Source organism: Pangasianodon hypophthalmus, chromosome 19 (assembly GCF_027358585.1).
Source record: "Pangasianodon hypophthalmus isolate fPanHyp1 chromosome 19, fPanHyp1.pri, whole genome shotgun sequence".
Classification (NCBI taxonomy): Eukaryota; Metazoa; Chordata; class Actinopteri; order Siluriformes; family Pangasiidae; genus Pangasianodon; species Pangasianodon hypophthalmus.
In genome coordinates, this window is record NC_069728.1 from 7,629,730 (window position 1) to 7,650,772 (window position 21,043).

The 21,043-nt window shown below is 37.7% G+C and overlaps 2 protein-coding genes and 1 long non-coding RNA gene across 5 annotated transcripts; 1 reads left to right on the forward strand and 2 right to left on the reverse strand.

Annotated features, from left to right (window-relative positions):
- The first annotated feature begins 491 nt into the window (after positions 1 to 491).
- Positions 492 to 4,164, forward strand: atraid (all-trans retinoic acid-induced differentiation factor). The gene is made up of 7 exons (XM_026944335.3): positions 492 to 646; positions 754 to 872; positions 995 to 1,063; positions 2,125 to 2,196; positions 2,276 to 2,397; positions 2,499 to 2,599; positions 2,728 to 4,164. Exons 1-7 carry the CDS (start codon positions 515 to 517, stop codon positions 2,830 to 2,832), a joined length of 720 nt encoding a protein of 239 aa, XP_026800136.2. The 5' UTR covers positions 492 to 514; the 3' UTR covers positions 2,833 to 4,164.
- Positions 4,165 to 4,582: 418 nt separating this feature from the next.
- Positions 4,583 to 11,255, reverse strand: eif2b4 (eukaryotic translation initiation factor 2B, subunit 4 delta). 2 transcript variants are annotated; one of them, XM_053241994.1, is made up of 14 exons: positions 11,108 to 11,255; positions 10,644 to 10,681; positions 10,338 to 10,512; positions 9,747 to 9,950; positions 9,500 to 9,582; positions 9,319 to 9,360; positions 8,786 to 8,877; positions 7,767 to 7,881; positions 7,496 to 7,572; positions 7,189 to 7,291; positions 5,567 to 5,694; positions 5,267 to 5,447; positions 4,989 to 5,169; positions 4,583 to 4,882 (listed from the first exon to the last, which is right to left on the reverse strand). In XM_053241994.1, the coding sequence occupies exons 1-14, from the start codon at positions 11,166 to 11,168 to the stop codon at positions 4,683 to 4,685; spliced, it is 1,680 nt and encodes a 559-aa protein (XP_053097969.1). In that variant the 5' UTR covers positions 11,169 to 11,255; the 3' UTR covers positions 4,583 to 4,682. The 2 variants fall into 2 exon arrangements, with proteins under 2 accessions (XP_053097969.1, XP_026800133.3); XM_026944332.3 differs by lacking the exon at positions 9,319 to 9,360.
- A 3,061-nt stretch (positions 11,256 to 14,316) lies between these two features.
- Positions 14,317 to 16,684, reverse strand: LOC113545333 (uncharacterized). 2 transcript variants are annotated; one of them, XR_003404599.3, is made up of 3 exons: positions 16,465 to 16,684; positions 15,720 to 16,075; positions 14,317 to 14,713 (listed from the first exon to the last, which is right to left on the reverse strand). It is a non-coding gene; the product is annotated as an uncharacterized LOC113545333 (long non-coding RNA). The 2 variants fall into 2 exon arrangements; XR_008305248.1 differs by lacking the exon at positions 16,465 to 16,684 and having other exon boundaries at positions 15,720 to 16,458.
- Positions 16,685 to 21,043: the final 4,359 nt, after the last annotated feature.

The window sequence follows — 21,043 nt, forward strand, 5'->3', positions numbered from 1 at the left end:
AAAAATTCGCTTCTAAACAAATTTTTTACACCCTCGAAGAAGGTGATGGTATTTGCCGAGTCTGCAGGGTAAATTAGCAGGCATTTCATTAAAGGAATAAGTTAACTCTGAGGGGGAAATTACATCTAATTAGGTCTAACTACTGCTTTGTGTATTTCTGTTATTGGGAGTAAATCACAACAATTAGACACACGAAATCCGGTTAAAATATCTCCAACAACCTATTATTGCTTGATTTTCTAACTTTAATCATTTAAATATAAAATAAAGAACCCTTGCACATATTAAACTTCTTCTTATTTAGTGATGGTGTGTATAAATCAGGCTGATTTCTACATAATTAAAGTTTTGCGGTTCGATCTATAATCATTTGCGATGATTTTCCGAACTAGAGATGGTGTTTGTTTGTTTTGTAAGATGTGTGCACTGAATCAGCGCAGCATTGCAGCCTGTGTCTGCGCAAACGCAGCGCCGATTGGTTTGTCATGAACATAAACGTCACGTGAGATACAACATGTCATGTGACCTGAGTTGGGGGAAAATGACAGCTGGGGTCGGCATTTTTACCTTTTCTACTTTATATTTATTTAGCTTTTTATTTATTTTATGCAGTGTGTACGTCGACTGTGAGCCCACTGATGTTCAGGTAGGACTATAAGTAGGCTAATGTGTTTGTGTTTGCTGGTTGGTAGTAAGAGGAGCAGCGATTAGGGATTGCCTGACTTTCTAACAGTTGATGTTTGATTGCTGTAGTTATGCCACATGTGTAAGGGAGTCGTACAGAACCACAGCGCTGTGTGGAGCTTCTGCCTATCAGAAGGCAGGATTGAGGGTCGGTGCTGTGTTCAGGATGAAGAGGAGAACATTCTGGGGTAGGAAAGCAGTGCAATAACTTCTCTTCAAATATATGACTTCAGAAAGCAGTGCAATAACTTCTCTTCAAATATATGACTTCAGAAGTTGCAGCTGTATTTAAGATATGTTATTCTTTCAGGCTGGATCTATCTAATTGTTCTCTGAGTCAAGTGGAGGGCCTCCATGTAGCTTCTGCAGCAGTTATCATGTAAGTAATAAAATAAAGAGTAAAAAAAAAACATTTGGACATGAACAAAAGTCTGACTGTTTATCAGCTGTGCAAGCAAAGTGTTTTGTCCTGGTTCTTTGGAAACTGTGTTGTATGCTGCAACTTCTTCTTCTACCTACACACTTATTATTTAAGTACACTCCAGGATGGTGGATCACTCCAAACACGGCTGTCTCACACACACACACACACACACACACACACACACACACACGCACACACATACACACGGGAGTGTGTGTGTGTGGTGATGAGCACACTTTCTTATCACAGCACCACTGTTGGTCAGATATTGTTGATTATTGGACTTTTCTTAAAACTGCTCCACTTCATACACTCATACCAGTGCAACACACACACATATACACACACAACCGCCATATCAGTGTTACTGCTGTAATGAGAATGGTCTGTCACCCTAATAATATCTGGTCAGCAGTGGAGATCCCTTTCCACTGATGGATGGAGTGGTGTAGAGTTTGTGAGAGAAGAGAAAACCTGTTAGATTTGGTAACCAGCTCCAAAAAAGTAGACAGCGTCACTTGACAGGAGCAGAGGATTTATTTGTGGCTGGGTAACAGAGTCTAAATATTCAACATTCAGACAGAAAAAAATGCTGGAATGGTGAATATTTAGACTCTGTCTGAGCAGGATGTTCTCAGGCTTCAGAAAAGCCCTGCAAAAGTAATGGAAATATGCAAATCCTCACAAATCCTGCCCAGTATTTTTTCTAAACCAAAAAAAAGAAAGAAAAAACTTAGTCAGACTTACAAAAATAAATCAGAAGTATTAGACCTTGTGAGCAAAGCAAAAAGGAATGGAACAAAAACTTCACATCATTACGTACATCTGTACAGAATTAGTAAAGTGATCACGGGGCATGCACGTTCATTACGGTGATTTAGGGTTGATAAGCTGTGCATAGCAACAGATGTATACATGTAAAGTGCAGGGCCAGTCAGTGTAACTACATTGTATATGCACCGTATAAGTCTCAAATTCAATTAAATGCCTTTTTTTTTTTTTTTTTTTTTTTGCAGAGACCTCTCAAGCAACCCTATTTCCAATATGAGTGATTTTATATTTCAAGGTTTTAATCGTCTCAGCCATCTGTAAGTAAGGGAATTGTATAATCACATTTCAGACCACAATTATACAGATTTATTTAATCTAACATTACTTTTCACTCAGTATACTGCCCATAAAACTGGATTGTCCTGGTGGCAACATATCATGGGACAGAGTGGATATTAAACATGATACCCGGCTCTGTGAAGGACAGAGGAATGCCTGCAATCAAACTGGGCAAATGTGTAAGTCAAGCACACTCTGTTTTTCTGTAGAAATTAACACCATCACTGCTGTTCTTTAGTTTTGAGATGTTACATATGCCTTTTTACCATTCTGACTTTAGCCTTGGATTGCCCTGAGAACTCTAACTGCATGCCTTATGGACCAGGATTCTCTCAGTGCAGCTGTGCCCACAACTTCCATGGATACAAGTGCCTAAGACAGGTAAGAATTTCAGCTTGAAGCAGCCCATCTGTACTGATAATAACAAAACACTGAAACTGAAACTGCTCATAAGATTGGAGGAAAAATCAGGCAGACTATGTTAATGATGTTTCTTCTCTGAACTGCAGGGCCGTTTTCCTATGCTGGAAGTCATGGCAATATTAGGTGGGTCCACAGTTGTGGTTTCAATGTTACTATGGATCACTCAAAGGCGAAAAATAAAAGGCACCTGAGTTCTTGCGTCATCTGGCAGCTGGTAGAAAGCGGTAGGAAACACTGAACAAAGCATGTTGTGTCGAAGTGATACAATGTCTGAATAGAGAAATGCTTTTTTTATTTTTGTGTGTTTAAGATTGATCTGTTTTCAACAAAAAACTCGGACTTTGCTCTAAGCACATGATCAGGTTGGGAAGGTCAATAATGCATCTTTTAGATGGTGCTCATTGCCTCAGAGTTGCCCGTCCTCAAAGAATAACTGTCACTTTAATAAACTGCATGATTATACAGGTATGCATAACACTGGGAGTTTGGATTGCAGGTATATACTCTGGCATGTAGTAAATAGTGGCCAAGGATTTTAAGTCAAAAATGACTAGACTTCATTTGAGGCATTATTTCTACTGAATAGTGCAAATTAACAGCCATTGATGACCAGAGTTGCAAATTGCAAGAATGGTATAATGTACACATGGCAAGTGGTGTGTGAAGTCCAGAGACTGTCTCCTTCATTTGTCTTTTCAACCAATTGTCTACTTTGTCCAAAATATATACAGAATAAATACTCAAAAGTGTACCGTGCCCCTAAATTTACACTTCTGGTTGCCAGTGACTGTTAATGTGACCGTACGTTTTTGTCATCACTCTAAATCATATACAGTACTTTAGAGATGGGCATTGATAAAGTCTTTTGGATGAGGGACAAAATCTTTAGGATTATAACATGTCCTGTCAGCTAAACGTAATGCTACTAGACCTGGATGACTGAAAACGGTTGGGCATTTTTGCATACATTTTATCTCATTTGTTGTGGTTATTGTTTGTTAAATATATATGCATACATTTTTACTCTGTACACATTCTTGCACCAAAATAATGATTTTGTTATTGTTATAATATGTTCACATTGTTTTTAATCACCTTAAAATATGCATTAAAATGTCCAAGAGCCTCGAAAAGACAGAAGTGCTAAAACCTACAATGTTATTTGTGAATATCAGTAACCACATTTTTAAATCCAGTAAATTGTGTTGTATGCAACTGGCATTATGTGTGTCCTCACAAGTAATAGCTGTGTTACTATCAAGATATGGAATGTACAAAGGCCAATGCTATGTTAAAAATAACTGCTGTAAGAAATTACAAAACTAACATTCACGTCTTTACTTTCTTCCAGCCTGCATAAATAAATGCAGTCAAATTTGTAAGAAGCCCTGTATCACGTATGCAGCTTAATAATCAAAAGGGTTTACTAACAAAATTGAATTCTTTTCCAGAAAACACAATTAAAAAGACATACATAATTTCAAATATATGTAAATGATTTTAAATAAATTTACTGAAGTCCAGTGCCTTGGCCTGAGTGATACACAACAGCTCACAACCCTGGTCATTAATGCAGAATACAGCATGCTTTCACATTTCACAGACCCTTCTCTCTCACTGAATCCTAAGATGTAACTTGCTTTGGTGAAAATGTAGGGCTTAACGTTGGTCCATGGAACACTTTGTACCAATGAATTCAGTCATCTGTTTCTGCTGGTTGCATTTTAATGAGTGGACAAACAGAAAACCACTAGACCATTTTTTTTCCCTCAAATGTGTGTGCTTTACACAATTTTATTCTACATTATTAGACTTCTGCACACCCACCCTAACTGAACCTCTGAAGGAAATGCAGAAACTGTACAAGTACAGAAACTCCTAAGTGCTGCAAGTGATGTCCTGTCAAGGATAATGGGGAAAAAAAAGACAGAACAGCATTGATTAAAAAGAAAGTGGCATTTTAGATGAAGATTTATTCTATGCCAGATGCGCAGTGTGTGCAGGCTTGTGAATAAACAGATGTAAGAAGGAAGCCTGATCATCACTGATCCACATTCTTCACTCGTAGCACCACAGGCACAGAGGTACAGGGGATCATGCCTAGCTCTGTGATTACCAAGTCAACAAAGTCTGGAGGCGTAACATCATAGACCAAGTTCAGCAAGCCCAGGGATTTCACACTCTGCCAGTTCTCCAGCTGCGTCTTTCCCTTCCGTGTCACGATCAGATCATCAGGGTCATCTAAGGGAGGGAGAAGAAAAAAAAGGCTTGCTCAAAAATGCACATAAATCATTTCTCTCAGGTCAACTGATTGTATATTATTAACAGCCGAGTCGATTATAATTACCCAGCTCGTTAGATACGAACGAGTCGGTCTGCACTCGTTCACAGAACTTGTAGGTCTCACAGCAAACCAGCACAGGCACGTTGTACGCCTTGGCTACAAGGGCAATTTGGGATGTTCCCACTCGTGACATGACGTATCCATTAGCCAGAAGGGCATGGGCTCCAAGAAACACCTTGGACACCTGTAGGTGAATGTAATTATAAGAATGCTGTTTATTTACTAAAGTGCAATAAAACAGTGGAGTGAAACTCATTACTTTTGTAAGATACTGTACGTGCCTCAGGCAGAATGTAGGAGAGGGCAGATATGAGGACATAGGTACAGCGAATGCCTCTCTTCACCAAACGTCTCAGTGCTTCCCTGCCCTCCAGTCTGGGCCGACTGTCCACCACGATGACTCGGAACTTCCTCCGGAGCTTCTCAAAAGCCTCACACAGGATATAATTGACAAGTGAGGAGCTGGAAAAAGAAATACAATACACATTTTTTTAAAAATGAATAAATAAACAGTGCACATTCCACAATCAGGTGACTCCATCTTAAAATAAAAATGGAGGGAGACACATTGATTCTCTTACCATCCATAAACTAGAATGACATCACCATCGCTAATCTTTTTACTTGCGAAATTAGAGATTTCTTGGGCAGCCAACTTGATCTTCTCATTTACATAGTTGTCAATACATGACAATAGTTTCTTCTTAGCCTACAGACAATAAAAAGAAAAAAGAGCCGTGTAACAGTTTTAAAATATGAAAGACAAATGCAACAGCGCTTGCATGTGTGTGGTGGTCTGGGAAAACCTGCTGTGGCTGAATTCTGGCAAACCACCAAAAGTGACAGGTTTTGACCAGAACTGTTTTTTTTTCCAATATAAATTGCTTTAAGAAAATGAATATATTTTACCAAAACAGTGTGAAAATGTTTCTTTCTAACGTAAAATTACTTTCTAACATTGCCTGTGGGCTTTCCGCAAAGGTAAAGTTAGCTAAATAAGGAGCCAGTTTAAAAAACACAGCGGTAAATATGGTCAGTTAGCCTCAAGTTGTTTAATTTGTTTAATAAAGCTAGTTTGCTGACTGAATGTGATCTCCTCACACAGTGAATGTCAAGCTGTTGGTTGCATGCCATAGTGAAACAGACACAAGCCTAAAAGCCCACTAGGTTCAGTCTGTAAACGGTGGAAAACCAGCTCTCAAATTATGTGTAACGCACATCACTGACACTATAGAGATGGCAGTGGACAAAGCTGTAACGTTTGAAATCTAACTTAAAACCAAAAGGGAATGCAGCCAACAGGACCAATGCGACTGATTTTTATCAGCAATTGTTTCAGCACTGATGTAAGAGAGGACACTGATCAATCGATTAAAGCGGGAAGACTGAGTGATTCAGAAGAGATGACTGATATTTATGAGATTAGAGAGATGAGGATAATGATGCTAACTCATTTGACATCAAACGTATTATTTTTTAAATTATATTTTAATCATGTTTTTTTCATAAATAGATTAGTCACTTGGTGTCTAAGTAGAATCAAATAATTAAATAAAATTTTTCTCCCTTTTCACTTTTGAAGGGTATCCAGACATTAATATGTTATAACTTTATTTGGTAATTTAGAGGTGTGTAAAAAAAACATAGGTTTCAGAACTTCCTATAATAGACAATAGATGCCAAAGTTTCAAAATATGAAGGTTTTCCTCAGTACTTAACTAAGGCTATTTTATATTGTAAATATCTTAGCAATTAGCCAAATTATGCAGTGTAAATTTGTTTTTGAGATAATCAACATAAATCGCTTTAGACGTTGAAATATTTGCCTATGCAGGCAGCTGTTTGACCTATTTCTATAAATTACGAAACAGAAGACCAGAACAGCTGTTTCAGAATTTTTTATTTAGCAAACAGAGGTCTCATTACCCCAGACCCTCATATCTCATCTCAAAGATATGTGTATCTTCCCTGTCCTTGACTTAATCAGAAGATGGTCACAGTGTACAGACAGCTGGGCACTACTAATGCCAGAAAAGTATAAACATCTAGCAAGCAAACCAAGCCACCAAAAAAAAAAAAAAAAAAAAAAAAAATCTCACAAATGGATTCACATACAGGATGGATTCATATTTATACACTGACATAGCATAGCCAAGTCATTAATAACAATAATAATATTAAAAATATTAATAATATTTCTCACCTCCTCCTCTTTGCACTGATTTGGAATATCGGAGATCTCTTTCTTGATGTATTTGATTGCATTACCCATGCTTGCAGAGAGGGGGCGACATTGATTGAGAAAACTGCAGAGGAAGACAAGGCAAGGTAATTTCTCCATTCAGTTCTAGCAACCAACTTTTAGTGTTATTTAAACATCTGGTAAAGATTGAATGAAGGAAACAAGGTAAAAGTATGGAACAACTCATACACCAGCTGAATCTGTCAGTCTGATGCATACTGAAAACTCGTCACATTATCAATATAGTAGACGTAGATGTTTATATTACCTGATGTAGGGCTTCAGTTTGTTCACTAGGTCCCTGGACAACTCCTCATTTGGAGGAGTACTGTAGTCTTGAATCACCTGCAACATTATCATCATTATACCATCAGACAGGAATCTTTAGGTTTGTAAGCAAATTCTTGTTGCCTTGATTTATTGCTGTTAGACATTCAGTAACCAGAATGACTGAAAAGCTTTAAATCAGTGATGTGTTTCTACAACCAAACCAAAACAAAGCCAAGTGAAATGAAAAGACTGAAATAGTAACATTATACCTGTTTAAAGGCATGCAAGAGAGCCACAGAGCGAGCGTTCGAGCCGGCTATGATGCCCTGTGAGTACTGCAGGCCCAACCGGACTATGGAGGGATGGATAACTGTGGCAGGGATGCTGAAAATGACATCTATTATTAACATAATATTATACTCACTTACATATACTCACTTTTTCAACAGAATAACACATGGTCCTCACCAGAGGCCACACCACTGACATGAAATACAGATGCAACAACTTCAAATTCCATGACCTTTCAAGCACTATTTATTGATTACTTAATTAAAAATAAGTTTGCACCCACACAAAATATTTAAAAATATGGGTGCATCTTGTGAAAAAAACAGTAATTCAAAACATATGGCAAAAAATTGAAATAAAATACTGAAGAAGAATACTGATAACTTGTTAAAATTCTACGCTAAATGCTACGTAAAGGTTGGCAGGCCTGTAAGTGGATCGGAGCTCCTCATAATCATTTCTACTACTAGGGGTTTCTTCATACACATGGTCAGGAGCAGTTCTAAATATACACACAAGAATAACTTCATAAATTACATTACACATTATATAGTGATTTGAAACATATAATGTCACAAAGAGTGGACAAGCAAGTTAGAGCTCAAGAAAAATATGTGCAAAGGGTTGGGGGAGTTGATGTACTACTGGGGGGCCTGAAAATTACAACTGCAAGGATCCCAAAGCTGTTCAGGGGATATGAAATATATTTGAGGCAGTTACTTCATTAATAATATCTTTGTTCATTGTGTAAACGAAAGAACATCAATGAAACCCAACACACTGAATGTCTTTGTGCTATAATTTACATTTACACTTTTCTTCATTCTTCAATATAGGCAACCATTTGCATTTGACATTTTTTTTAGGAACTTTAACAACAAAGGCTAATTTCCAAATTTTACTGTACTCAAATGTCAAAAAAAAAAAAAAAAAAAAAAAAAAAAAACCCAAAACAAAACTATTTCATACTATTTACATTGCAGGACTTGTGCAGTACCTGATTTGCTGTGTGAGAGGGGCTTTGCGGCTGTACTGGTGCAGGTGGGAGAACAGGCTGACTTTGTAGCCATACTCCGACCTCAGAGGAATCTGTAAGAGTAAAGAACGTAAGTGAACTCTGTCAGTCTGCAGCACAATGAAGGCAACAGTCAGCTCTGTTACTGGGCAGAGGATATTCTTTTCTCTTCAGGATCAGTGCTGCTGCAGCAATAGAATTATAGCTTTAATGCAGTTTTACAGCCAGAATAAACAGGTAAGATGCACGGTGCATAACAAACCAGACGAAACACTAATGTTTACTACATAACAAAATGAAACCCAACTAGCCTACTTAACACCAGCACACGCAACGAAACAGCCAGCTACTCTAGGTAACAAATGTACACGTCACACACGTGATGTTTTCACATATCAGTGACATCCCATCTATCTCTGTTCATCTCTAATCATGTGCGCTGCCAAAATACACATTTAAAAAGCAAAAACAAACAAAAAAAAAGGTTCCACTGCACACACAGTACGGGGCCAGACCTTGACTTGAGACACATTTATGCGGGTCCCTTGCCCTGACCTCTGTAAGAAATGGGAGGTAAAGCATCTGGAGTAAGTGTGATGTAGTACCTACATGGTCAGTAGCGGAGGAAGTGAATACAGGAAGAGGGGGTGAAGGAGGCATCACCCATAAATAACGCAATTATGAAAACTTCCTGACCTGCTGTCTCTCGAGCTTCTTGGCCAGCTTTCTCACCACGGCAGGATCGTCTACTTGGATGTGTTCTGGTAGTCGTTTCACCACTGAGGAATAAGATACGCAGCAAATATTGCAAGGAAGGTATGTATACATCATAACCTGAATAAAATGACAAGACCTCATTATATTGTTTTTGTTTTTTTTTACAGTACATGTACAATATAATCAACACACGTCTATTCAGGACATTTCACAGTGATTATGTTACCTGGCTGAAGGTCACTCTGTGGAGTTTTAGGCTTGCTCGTGGAGGTGGCGCCCGGCTCTTTCTTAGCCTGCTTTGCTGCGCGATCTGCTTCCTGGCGTGCCCTTCGCTCTGCCTTCAGCTCTGCTTTACTCTTAGCCGGCTTGTCTACAGCCGTAGAGCTCTCTGCTGTAGGTACACTGACAGGAGCAGCAACCGCTGATGGCGCTACAAGACCAAAGCCAGATAGGAGCGCATGACTAAACAGCATATACAGTGCAAGTACATAAAAAGTCTTCTGTTATTGTGTGATGTTTAAAACACATCACAGGAAGAACACAGCCAGAAACAGCACACTGAAGTTCTGAGCAAAAAAAACAGAGCCTCGTTTATAAGGCGTGTGTCAATAATTTCTAAATATAGACATGCGATTACTTCCTAGAACACCTGAAAAAATTATATGCAAAAATTTAGGTTTTAGGTTTTACACATTCTGATTTGTAATGGAATATTTGCTGTGAATATTTGCTCTTATTATGAGGCCTTTAAGTTGCACAAATTTTGCTGATTAAGACTAAAATGTTGCTCGGAGAAGCCTGGCTCCATCTTGCCTACCTTTCTGTGCTGGACTCTGTGTAAGCGGCTGCTGAGCAGCGGCAGGAGCTGCTTTCTTTTCTTTCTCCGTCCCTTTCTCTGCTGGACCCTTGTCATCTTTTTTGCCCTTCTTCTGCTGTTTCTTCTCTTTCCGCAGACGCTGTTTCTCTTCTTTTGTTAGTTCTCGACCTTCACACTGTAGAGGACAGGGAAAAGTTCAGACACCATGAACACCAAGGTTTACTAGTACTATTTGTTTTTAACCAACTGACAGCATTAAGGGTGAAGAACACACTTCTATCCTACATCCTCCAGAATGTGACTCACCCTCACTCGTACAATCTCCTCTAACTTCCCATCTCCATCTGCAGAAAAGACAAGAGCATATTATCACACTATTGTTAGCTAAAGAAAATATTTAAGTCAATGATCATTTAGTGTTACTAAAAGTATGACATATAGCCACACAGCATGCCACTGGCGCTAAGCTGTGTTTGGATAAAAAAAATATTTTCTAAACAGTAAATAACTTGCAGCCTTTTTCCCCACAATAATAAAAGTACATTCAGCAATTCCCTAAGCACGACTACACATTACACAGAGCACACAGTCACACAATACGAGGGAGTGAAACATGATGCAATTTTCACTGCATTAGCGTTAGCTGAGTCACAGAACAAGCTAACTAAAGGAAAAGCCTAGCTCGTTTTCAGTATGAAAAAAACACAGGAGTATTTTTAGTGGCTTTCAATGAAATGCACATCATTAAGAAACCAGCTTCGTTCGTTTACCTGCAAGATGGTTGCTGCTGTCAGTCTGTTTGGACTCATCTTTTCCCTCTGAGTCTGCCATGTTTCCAGTTTGCGAACATCACGCTGGAGAGCTGCTGAGAAACCTTCAAAAATAGCACACTGCCTCTAGCGACTGGAGTGCGGAAGTGCGCGCGCGCACAGCGCGCATGCGCACAGTGGCTACCATGTCAGACCCTTCCATTTATGTTGCCTTCAGGTGCTACCGGAATTCTCCTTCTAACCACTTCTGAAGTGGGAATTACGAGTTTGCCATGTTCACATGCTCTGTTGCCGGAAAGAACATGAAACATAGACGATGCCAGGTTCATTCATACATATTTCTATTTTTTTCTTTTTTATTTTACTTTTATTTTGACACCATAACACATTACTCAGTTAGCTAGCTGAAGTTAATGGAACTTTGGTAAAATACAGGCTATTTTCACGGTGTAAAAATGTACAACATGTATAGAATAGTTGCTGATATAGCACATAAATGAATATGACCAAAACAACAAGCGCTAACAATTAGCTGCATTTAGAAAAATGAACAAAACCTGTCATTTAGTACAGAAACTGTTCTCTTCTCCAACATGTTGAAAGTTTAAGACTCCTTTTCTCTCAGAAACTCGAGTATCAAAATTATCTCTGAGTTTCCCAGTCGCAATTACGACCTGAGGGGTCATGCATGTGTAACTTCCTAGTGGGAAACTCTTATTTACGATAATTCCGATAGCACGTGAAGGTAGCATTAGTTTAATTAAAGCTGTTCTGAAAATTGTAACCCCCAGGGGTCCGGGAAGCGTAGTCAGGCGGTCTGTGATTTTTTTTTTTTTTTTTTTTTTTTTTGTAAGCTCTGGCTCCAAAAATATTATTTGAAAAATCTCACGAAATAAATACTGAGGGGGTTCATGGAATTTATCTTACAATTAAAGGGATGCTTGGCTACAAAAAGTTTAATGCGCACCTTTTCAGATTCATAACCTCATAGACCTGATTAGTGACTCGTTTACTCAGGTCAGTTAAATTCAATGAATGTAACTACATTCTTATTTTGTTTCAGCTTTCCCTGGTGGGGGGTCAGCCCAGACTTCTCTAACCCCAACCACAGTCCAGTGCGATGTGCCTGATACACCTCCAGCAGGAGATGACCAACGGACATCCTTGCAAATTACCCAAACCACCTCAGCTGCCTTCTTTCAAGCCTATCATGCAGATTAAGCCCTGCAACCCTGCCGACGTATTTCATTTCCCTCGCCTGTACTCATGACCTTGTTCTTTTGGTCACTACCTACAGCTCATGACCATAGGTGAGGATAGGGAGGTAATGGTTGGCTTTTAGGCTCGCTGGTGTTTGCTGAGTTTAAACAGAAAGAAAAAAAGTACAAAAGTAGTGATGGACAGAATGAAGCTTTTGAGACAGTAGCAAAAATCATTTGGAGCATTTCTCATTTGACACCCAGCTCCATACTGATATTTGCTGGACAATAAACATTCATACAGGGGCCCAGATGTTTTGTTTAAAGAACTGAAGAAAAAAAGATATGGAGACTTAATCAAAAAAGCCATTTTCTTCTAGATATATTCCAGGAAGACAAGTGTGGGGTGCATAAGGCCAAATCTGTGTGTGACTTTTTTGACAAGCATGATGGAACTCTGGGATACTTTGGGCTAGAAAATTCACCAGATCTCTGTGTTGTAGAAATTTGGAACAGCAGGTGAAACACCAAAATAGTCACCCACAAACTGTATCTGAATTGCAAAAGCAGTCAGTCTGAGTTAAACTTGACAGGAACTCAGGACACTGGTGGAACTCTTACCTTACAGGATTGGTGCTGTTATTAAAGCTTCATGGGTATGATTTAGTGTTAGGAAAGAAATGACACATACAACTCACTCTTTGTCCAGGGAGACAGTTCTAGCTATTTGATATGTATTGGACACTTGATATGCTGTTAATGCCTGAAATCTACAATGATCTCAATTATGCAACATATGCTTTAAGCAGAAGAATACCATTCAAGATTATCACTAATACCATAAGCTATTCAATAACCTCCCCTGGTGTTCACCTGAAATATACAATGTAGTTTTTCCCTTATGAAGAGTTTAACAATTCACTAATGGGACGAGTTTAGGTGAATCAGAACTGGAAAATATTAAAATGTGCAGACAATATGGCTAGATTTCTCCAAGGAGAAAGCTGATTTCAGTGCCTTCCAGTGCTCTAACTACTTTCTCTAAGGAAAGCTAGAAACAGAGTCATCAGGGACAAGAAAAACCAGGAATGACATGCTATTCAAAAGGATAAAAATTTAAAACATACTTAAAAAACACAGTTATTATAGCTCTGAGAACTTCAGTAAACCACAAGGGCATAAGCTGCATGTAATGAGAAACTTTAACTGCCTGGTGTCATGTGTGTGAATTTAGACCCCAAGTTTGAAAATAAGGAGTTGCAACCCATCAGAGAACAGAAAAGACGTGTGTGTGTGCAGGAGTAACACCTGCTGCTGCACCTGCATTCAGTCACGGACTTAACATGGACATACTGTCCACAAGCATGTCTGTATGTGAGTTCAGCCTGTTTCAGCTCTGTTATATGATCGACCTGAGTACAATTAAAAATAATACAAAAAAAAAAAAAGACGAAGAAGAGAAGAGAATGACAGCCTAAGAATAATAGTAATAATCTTTTTTTTTTTTTTTGCTTCCTGCAACTAGTTAAAAATATTTACATTTGTGAAGTCTTTGGGAACAAGTTGGACCAGAGATTAGACTCTTTGAGTGGAAGATTCATTTTAGCTGTGATCTGTCCCAGCGGTATCAGATTTTTTTTCTGAAATTTTCTGAAAAAAATTGATAGCTGTTAGTTTCTAAATAACAATATCTAATATCTAATAATTAACATATGTATCTGGGAAAACATTTGGAGAACAAGTAGCCACCTGCTTGTAGTGAAATAAAATTTAAAAAATCGAAATTTTTTTAAAAAAAATTTATTACTATAGACTACTGACCTTTTTGACCTTTTTGCTTTAACAGGAATGATGAGTTCTGAGTACTCAGCATCAGTATTAGCTTTAAAAGTGAAATTTATTCCTGTTATTATTTTATTTACAGTGAAATTTAAAAATACTAAATGGATGAAATGTAAAATACTATGATATGTTCAAATACTAAAGGGATATTTACAATCACAAAACTCATTAATCATTCAACATTTTATTCAGTTATAACTGTACGAAACATAAACATACACATAAAAAACAGTGCATATTATTTCATTAGTAAAAAATAGATAGCATTTTCAAGAGTGTTCTTTATTCATTATGACTAATTTAAAAATGGCACTTAATTTTTTTTTGTTTGTTTTAAATAGCCAGTTATTAATTGCTAATAGTCTGAATTGCTGGCTGAATTCACAGCGCAGTAGCTGGTTGAAGGGGACCAAACCTCACAGAAACACCTGACTTGGTTCCATTTGACCAGCCACAGCAAGGTGTGTTGATTCATGACAAGTGAGGGAATGACAGGAGGACGAAGCTGGTATTAGTACTAGGGTTCAACTGCCTTTCGTCCTCTTTAAAGACTCTTGATATTTACCTGTTGAAAGAGAAAGAAATGAAAATTAAAATGTACAGAGCCACTGAATGCAATCTAAAAACTGTCTTACATTTTTAAATTCTCTGTAAGTCTGACAGGCAGGATTTGCGGTCACGGTTAAAGTCGTGTATACTATTATTCTTGCAAGCCTTCCTTGAAGTTTTATTCATAGTTTGACTGAACTACCTGGTGACCAGTGTTTCATTATAGCTTCAGTTCTCGAATTTATCTGGCTGTCTCTATTTTGATGTCTTGTGGTATTAGTATCATTGTTGGAGTGCACAAATTATAAAAAGGTACATGTAAATATAAGAAGACAGCAGAACATGGATTCTGGCTACACATAGAGGAAAGGCCTCTTAAGGTTAGAGCGCTGGCAAGACAGAAAGATTAGAACAGCTGCTCGTTCTGTCTGCTCAGAGAGACAGCTAGAGCAGACAGTGATGAGCCCTCAGCGCATGCCTTTGGCCAACCAACCACATAAACAACAGTATTAGCACCTCTCCTGCTGCCCACTGTATGGGGCTCGCCTATTAGCCCTGCAACTATTTTTCACAACAATCATACAAATGTAGTTTTACACACATATTTTCAGGAAAAATACAGACAGAAATGCTTTAGCTTGTTTTCCTGTTGACCTCAAACCCTGATGATAAATTCCCCCTGAAACCACACACTTCCTTACATTCCATAACTGGATTATTCATATGGGGATATAAGGAAGCATGTCTTCACAGGGGGCAACAACTGGATGTTCTTCTCTGCACAGACAAAGTGTCCTGTCATATGGCACTGTGTAAGCCCTACAGTAACTTTTTAGTAGTTTTGAGCAGAACAGTGGAGGTAATATACATGCAGCATGGCTCATAAAGTAAAAAAAAAATTAGGGAAAGGAAAATGGCTATTCAGGTCTATCTACCTATATTGGGTAAGCATTTCGCAGTCATTTATGAAATAACCTCAAATGTACTGTCATTGTACAGTAGTAACTGAAATTGAAGATTACCTGTCCTGGATGTCTCCGGAGTCCTGCTTTGTGTATTTGTTGTCATCATCAACGGTTTCGCTGGTGTTGTTAAGTAAAGTAACGGCTACAGAGAGGTGTGTAAGGTATATTTAGCTCTATTAAGCAAATGTAGAACAATCTCCTCTTGAGCTTGAATGTTGTCAACCTGCAGAACTAGAAATGCCATCGTTGAACTGTATCGCTGCCTTTTACTTTGCAGAGGTGTGGAAAAGTGCTGTTAGCCTACAGTAGATCAAAGGTAAGCAATGGCAAGTGTGAGGTTGATGACACTCCTACATCTGCTTCCTCCCAGCACACCTTTTCACATGGATTACTTCTGTCAAACGTGTGATATCCTGCATTTGTGGGTTTGATAATAAAGCAGGGATCCGTTAAGTAATATTATCCAAATCCAAGCCTTAATCGAATCTTCATTAGATTAAATTTAACAAAGGAAGGTGCCGCTGCTGGATCTTAAGCAAAAATGACCTCTCTTTTACAAACAGACTACTACCTCTTTCTTTAAATAATGAAAAGTCTTATGATGGATTAATCTAATACTGATGACGTAGTGATATGTTTATCTTTAAGAGCTAGACTGTTAATCGCTCAATGGTAATAGCAGTACCTGACCACTTACATACAGAACAAAACAAAACAAAACAAAAAACTTCGTAGCTTTTCTAAACATTTTAACACCTCTCTCTAAAAGTTTGTCCCAATAATTTAATGATCTTCTCCACACCTCTCTCTCTCTGTCCCGCTTTGTCCCATCCTCCTCTTAGCCCAGCTTGTGGATTCTGCCCAGGCATGTCTTCCCGCTCCCGGCCTTTTCTATCCCTCCGTCTCCCTCACTCTCCCCCCCGTGCCATGGTGGCCTCCCACCTGTTGGTGTCCTTTAGAAGCCCGGGCCTCTCCTGCGCCTGCTGTCCAGCCCAATCAGAGCCATGACATGGGAGAGCAAGTCACACCTTTCAGCTGTTCACACTAGGCCCAAGACACCCTACACCCATCGCTCCCCTTTTTATGCTGAATTTCAATGCTTCTGAAAGAAAGCGAATCCTAACGCATGGCCCCGGAACAACTGTAGGAAGATTTTATTACCAGATAGCGGGTAGCTATCAACCCGATGGCTAATACCAACCTGCTTTCTAGGTATTGTTATAGCATTCTAGGCTCAGATAAACTTAGATTCAAGCTTCCATACACTTTGATTAGTTATTGTGTGTTATTCGCTGTATTCTTTATTTCAACTCATTTACATACTTAATATTCAGAAGATGGGTAAAAACCCTTAATTTCTTAAATATACCAAGCAGTTGTATGTTTTTAATTATATTGTAAGTATTTTAATTATAACTGCTTTCATTAACACAAAATGACAAAATCATTCAAAATGTTGTTTAACAACAGTACCTGATGAAACAATAGGTAAAAAATTAAGTTGTTCAGGGTTAAACAATTTTATTGGGTTGTCCAGAGTCTTGTTTTTTTCTGAATTAATTCTGATTTAATTGCACATCTGATTTGCTATTAACTTGATTTAGCTCTACAAGAGAAACAGGAGAGCGCTGGTTCTATTTTCCCCTGCAGCAAGCATGGAAGTATCCTGAAGTCAGCACCTGTGTTCTAAAATGAGCCCGAGCAACAGGAGCCCTGGACCCATTCACAGAAAGCCAGGGCTGTAGACCAAGCTTACTCTGAAACCTAATGCTCTGCAGTATTTTAACTGTGTAAAGCCTCTACAAATAGCTACTATCAGCATCCTAGACTCATTTCTCCTCAACAGGGATGACATGTAATACTTACGACATGAAATGTTTCTATTTTCATATTTCATGGCAATCATGACTGCTATTGTAATGGACATAGTATAGAGCTACGGTATATTCTGCTAGAGAAACATGTGATCGTGCTGCTGGTGATTAAATCAGAAACTGTTCAAGGGTATGAATGTTTTCATCAGGTTGTACACAGGATACTAAAGTTCATATCACTTCATTGTGTATAAAAAAAATCACATAGCTCAAGCTATACATGAAAATGTGTGGTCTGGGCATTAAAAAAAAATGTGACATTTTTTCCATGGGCTCCATAAAAAATGAAGAAAAAAAAAAACAGGACTTCCCAGCGCTGATGTCAGTTCCAGACTGGGATGATGGTTTTATTTTTAACTCAGGCACACACCGGCTGAGGTTCAGCTTCCTAATAACTTTGTTCCTCTCTGTCACATGAATTTGTCAGCCAGCATCCCTCTTTATTTCAGAGGTCATGGCTCTTATACTCATAGCAGCAAAAGCGACATGTGATGTCCCCGGAGATGGCACAGCATGAAAGCTGATCTGGGCTCAGATGGCATACGTATATGGTTCAGAGCCATTTCAGAAACAGAGAACACCTACCACTGACCTCAGAGCAGACCTTACAAATCAGCTGCTGTGACTTCCCATCTGAGCTGAATTGTATAGCTAAACTAATCCCCTAAGCTGTTCCTATTCTCAGTGTTGTCTAGGGCCCACATATTCAACAGCTGACCAATGTTTTTAAAGCAGGTGGATGGATCTTTATTCTGCTTAAGAGCATTTCCTCTAATTACATTCCTTTTACACCAGATCCAGAGCAGTATATGGTTATGGCATTTGTGATAAGTTGTGGTAGTATATAAGATAACAGGACAAGATATGACTGGATGCAAAAGAATTTGCATTCACCATGGGTTCTGGATGGCAAAAAGGACAAGGTAGCTCTTATTTTATTTATTTATTTATTTTTACAATTTACCTAGAAAACAGAATTTCAAGTTTTTGAAAATGTGTGTGTAGCAATCCAATACATTTGACAAAATCAAGAGAATATAGTTTGAAAATAGGTTTTGCCGTGACCCGTCACCAGACCTGATTTGTAGAAGGTAGTGAATGAAATCTTGCACTTCAGAAACATTCCTTTTAGAATAATTTTATTATTGTCTTTACATACATTCATAACATTTGACCATTTTTGTTAAATGTTGGATGAAATAACATCTGCAAATCCAAACACTGCATATCTTAATAATTTCTTTCTTTTTTTTTATTTTAAATTTACCCTACAGGGATGCAAATTTTGCACTCAACTGTATCTTAAGACACATTTTTTCCCTTCAGTTCACATATTTACTGGGATATTTTTTATAAATGAAATGCCATAAACACAAACAGTAACACACTGACAGCCAACAGCGCTGAGATATCTGACTTCTGCTAACAAACACTACAGAATGTCATTCCTTTCCTAACATTTTATAATAAATATGAGCTCTTAACTGAGCAAAGCATCTAACACAGGGAAGAAGATGCACTATATGCATGGACATGACCAAATAGTTATAATAAAGTCATGCTTGTAGCCCAAATTATCCACACTACAAGAAATGGTATACTGTAGGTGAATATATCTAATAACCATGATTATGAGATTATGATACAAATAAAATTATTAAGCCTAATTTTAGATTTTCTTTTCAAGCTTGAAAGTGTCTTGTTATATTGCCAGATTTCTATAATTTTGCTTATTTCAAGCATTTATTTCTGAAAAAAAAAAAAACATTCGAGTACAATTTCAAGTTTGAAATTAGGAGAAAATGTTTAGAAATCAGTTTAATAATCTTACTGGTTTTAATCTCATACTACAAAATTATAATCTTATAATCTTTTAATACTGGTTTTGATCTTATACAAGATATTAAAATATAAGATTATCAATTTTCCTGTATATGAGATATTTTCACATCTCAGTTTTGCAGTGCAGCATTAAAACCTGTAGCAATAAAAGGACCTGTTGCTGGCAAAACAGTTAGAGTTAAAGGTGAATTCCTTCCTTGGGGATGCCAGTTGCTCGGGCAGAGCTTGAAACAGCTGTCTCAGAGAGCCCCGGCCCACACCAAGAGGGATCAGAATAGAAAAGGTCAAAGGAGACCTGTATTTAGGCTTGTAAAAGTTAAAACAGGTGCCAGTCAGAGCCAGCAGATGACAATTTTATCTCAGAAGAAAACATGTACATACATAGAGAGGAAAATGATGACAACAGGGCCTCATAGGGAAAGAAAAAAAAAGATCTTTCAGCTGAAAACATATTTTACATGTTAAAATGGAAACTGCTGTTTTTGTTCCTTTATTGTAAGTAAGTTTTCCTGGATTATAATCTAAAACTATTTTGGCCCATATCTTGTTTCATACATTGATAAGCATTTTACACCTCAATGTCCTGTAAACGAATAGAGCAATCAGGAGTAGGACACTAAATAGGTCACCAAATGGGAATATGACAGGAAATGCCTTTCTGACCTGACCCACCCTGTCACCTCCTGTTTTACTGAGGCACATGAAACACACAGGGTGTCAAAACAGAGTGTGTGTGGCTTCAACTGGTGTCAGCTACCCTGTTGTAAAAGCAGAACAGACTCTCCTGAATAAAGTGTGACGAGTGATACCTGGGGTATGGATCATTTAATAACAAGTAATATATTTTACAAGGTTTGCACCATTCTAATTTGCTTATTTGTTAGACTGGTGTTCGGGCAACTCACTACATTTCTCTTGCTTAATGATTAGGAAAAGCAGCTGACACTACAAATTGGTATTTTGATTTTTAAAAAAGTATGAGAATTAGAACAACTCTGACACAGCGTTTTATGTTTAAACAAAGATCCACCAGATTCTACACGACCCACTAAACAGCATGCTGTCTTGCATTTACTGTAATTATCAGCATGAAATAAATCGATTCCAATCTGTCATGACAATGCAGCAAGAAAATGTCTTGTACTTTATTCATATATTTATATGAACTTTATTCATATGAAACGCACAAATATAGCAAAAAACATTTTTGACAATCAGGCTCTGAATCATGCTTTCATTTCGGTAAAAGAAATAAATTATACCACAATGTTTCCTTAGCTTTTTTTAATCAGGTTTTATAGTTTTATAGGATTTTTAAAGGATTATTAATTGGGTGTAAATATATATTTAATTCTGTTAAAGGATATCATTATATGTTATTAGCATTTACTCAATAATCAGAGTACATTATAATAAAAATTATGTACATCATATCAACATTCAGCCTAGAAAAATATATACATTACTTTGACAAAGTATATTTCAGTAAACAACAACAGCAGTAATGATAATTATAATAATAAGAACAATGATTATAACAAGAATAATCACATGATAATAATCACAAGAAGAAGAAACAGAAGAAGAAGAAGAAGATGCTGAGCTTGACCATTTTAAAGTGTAAAAAAGAAAATAACAACAAACACGAGATTCAACTCATAAGTT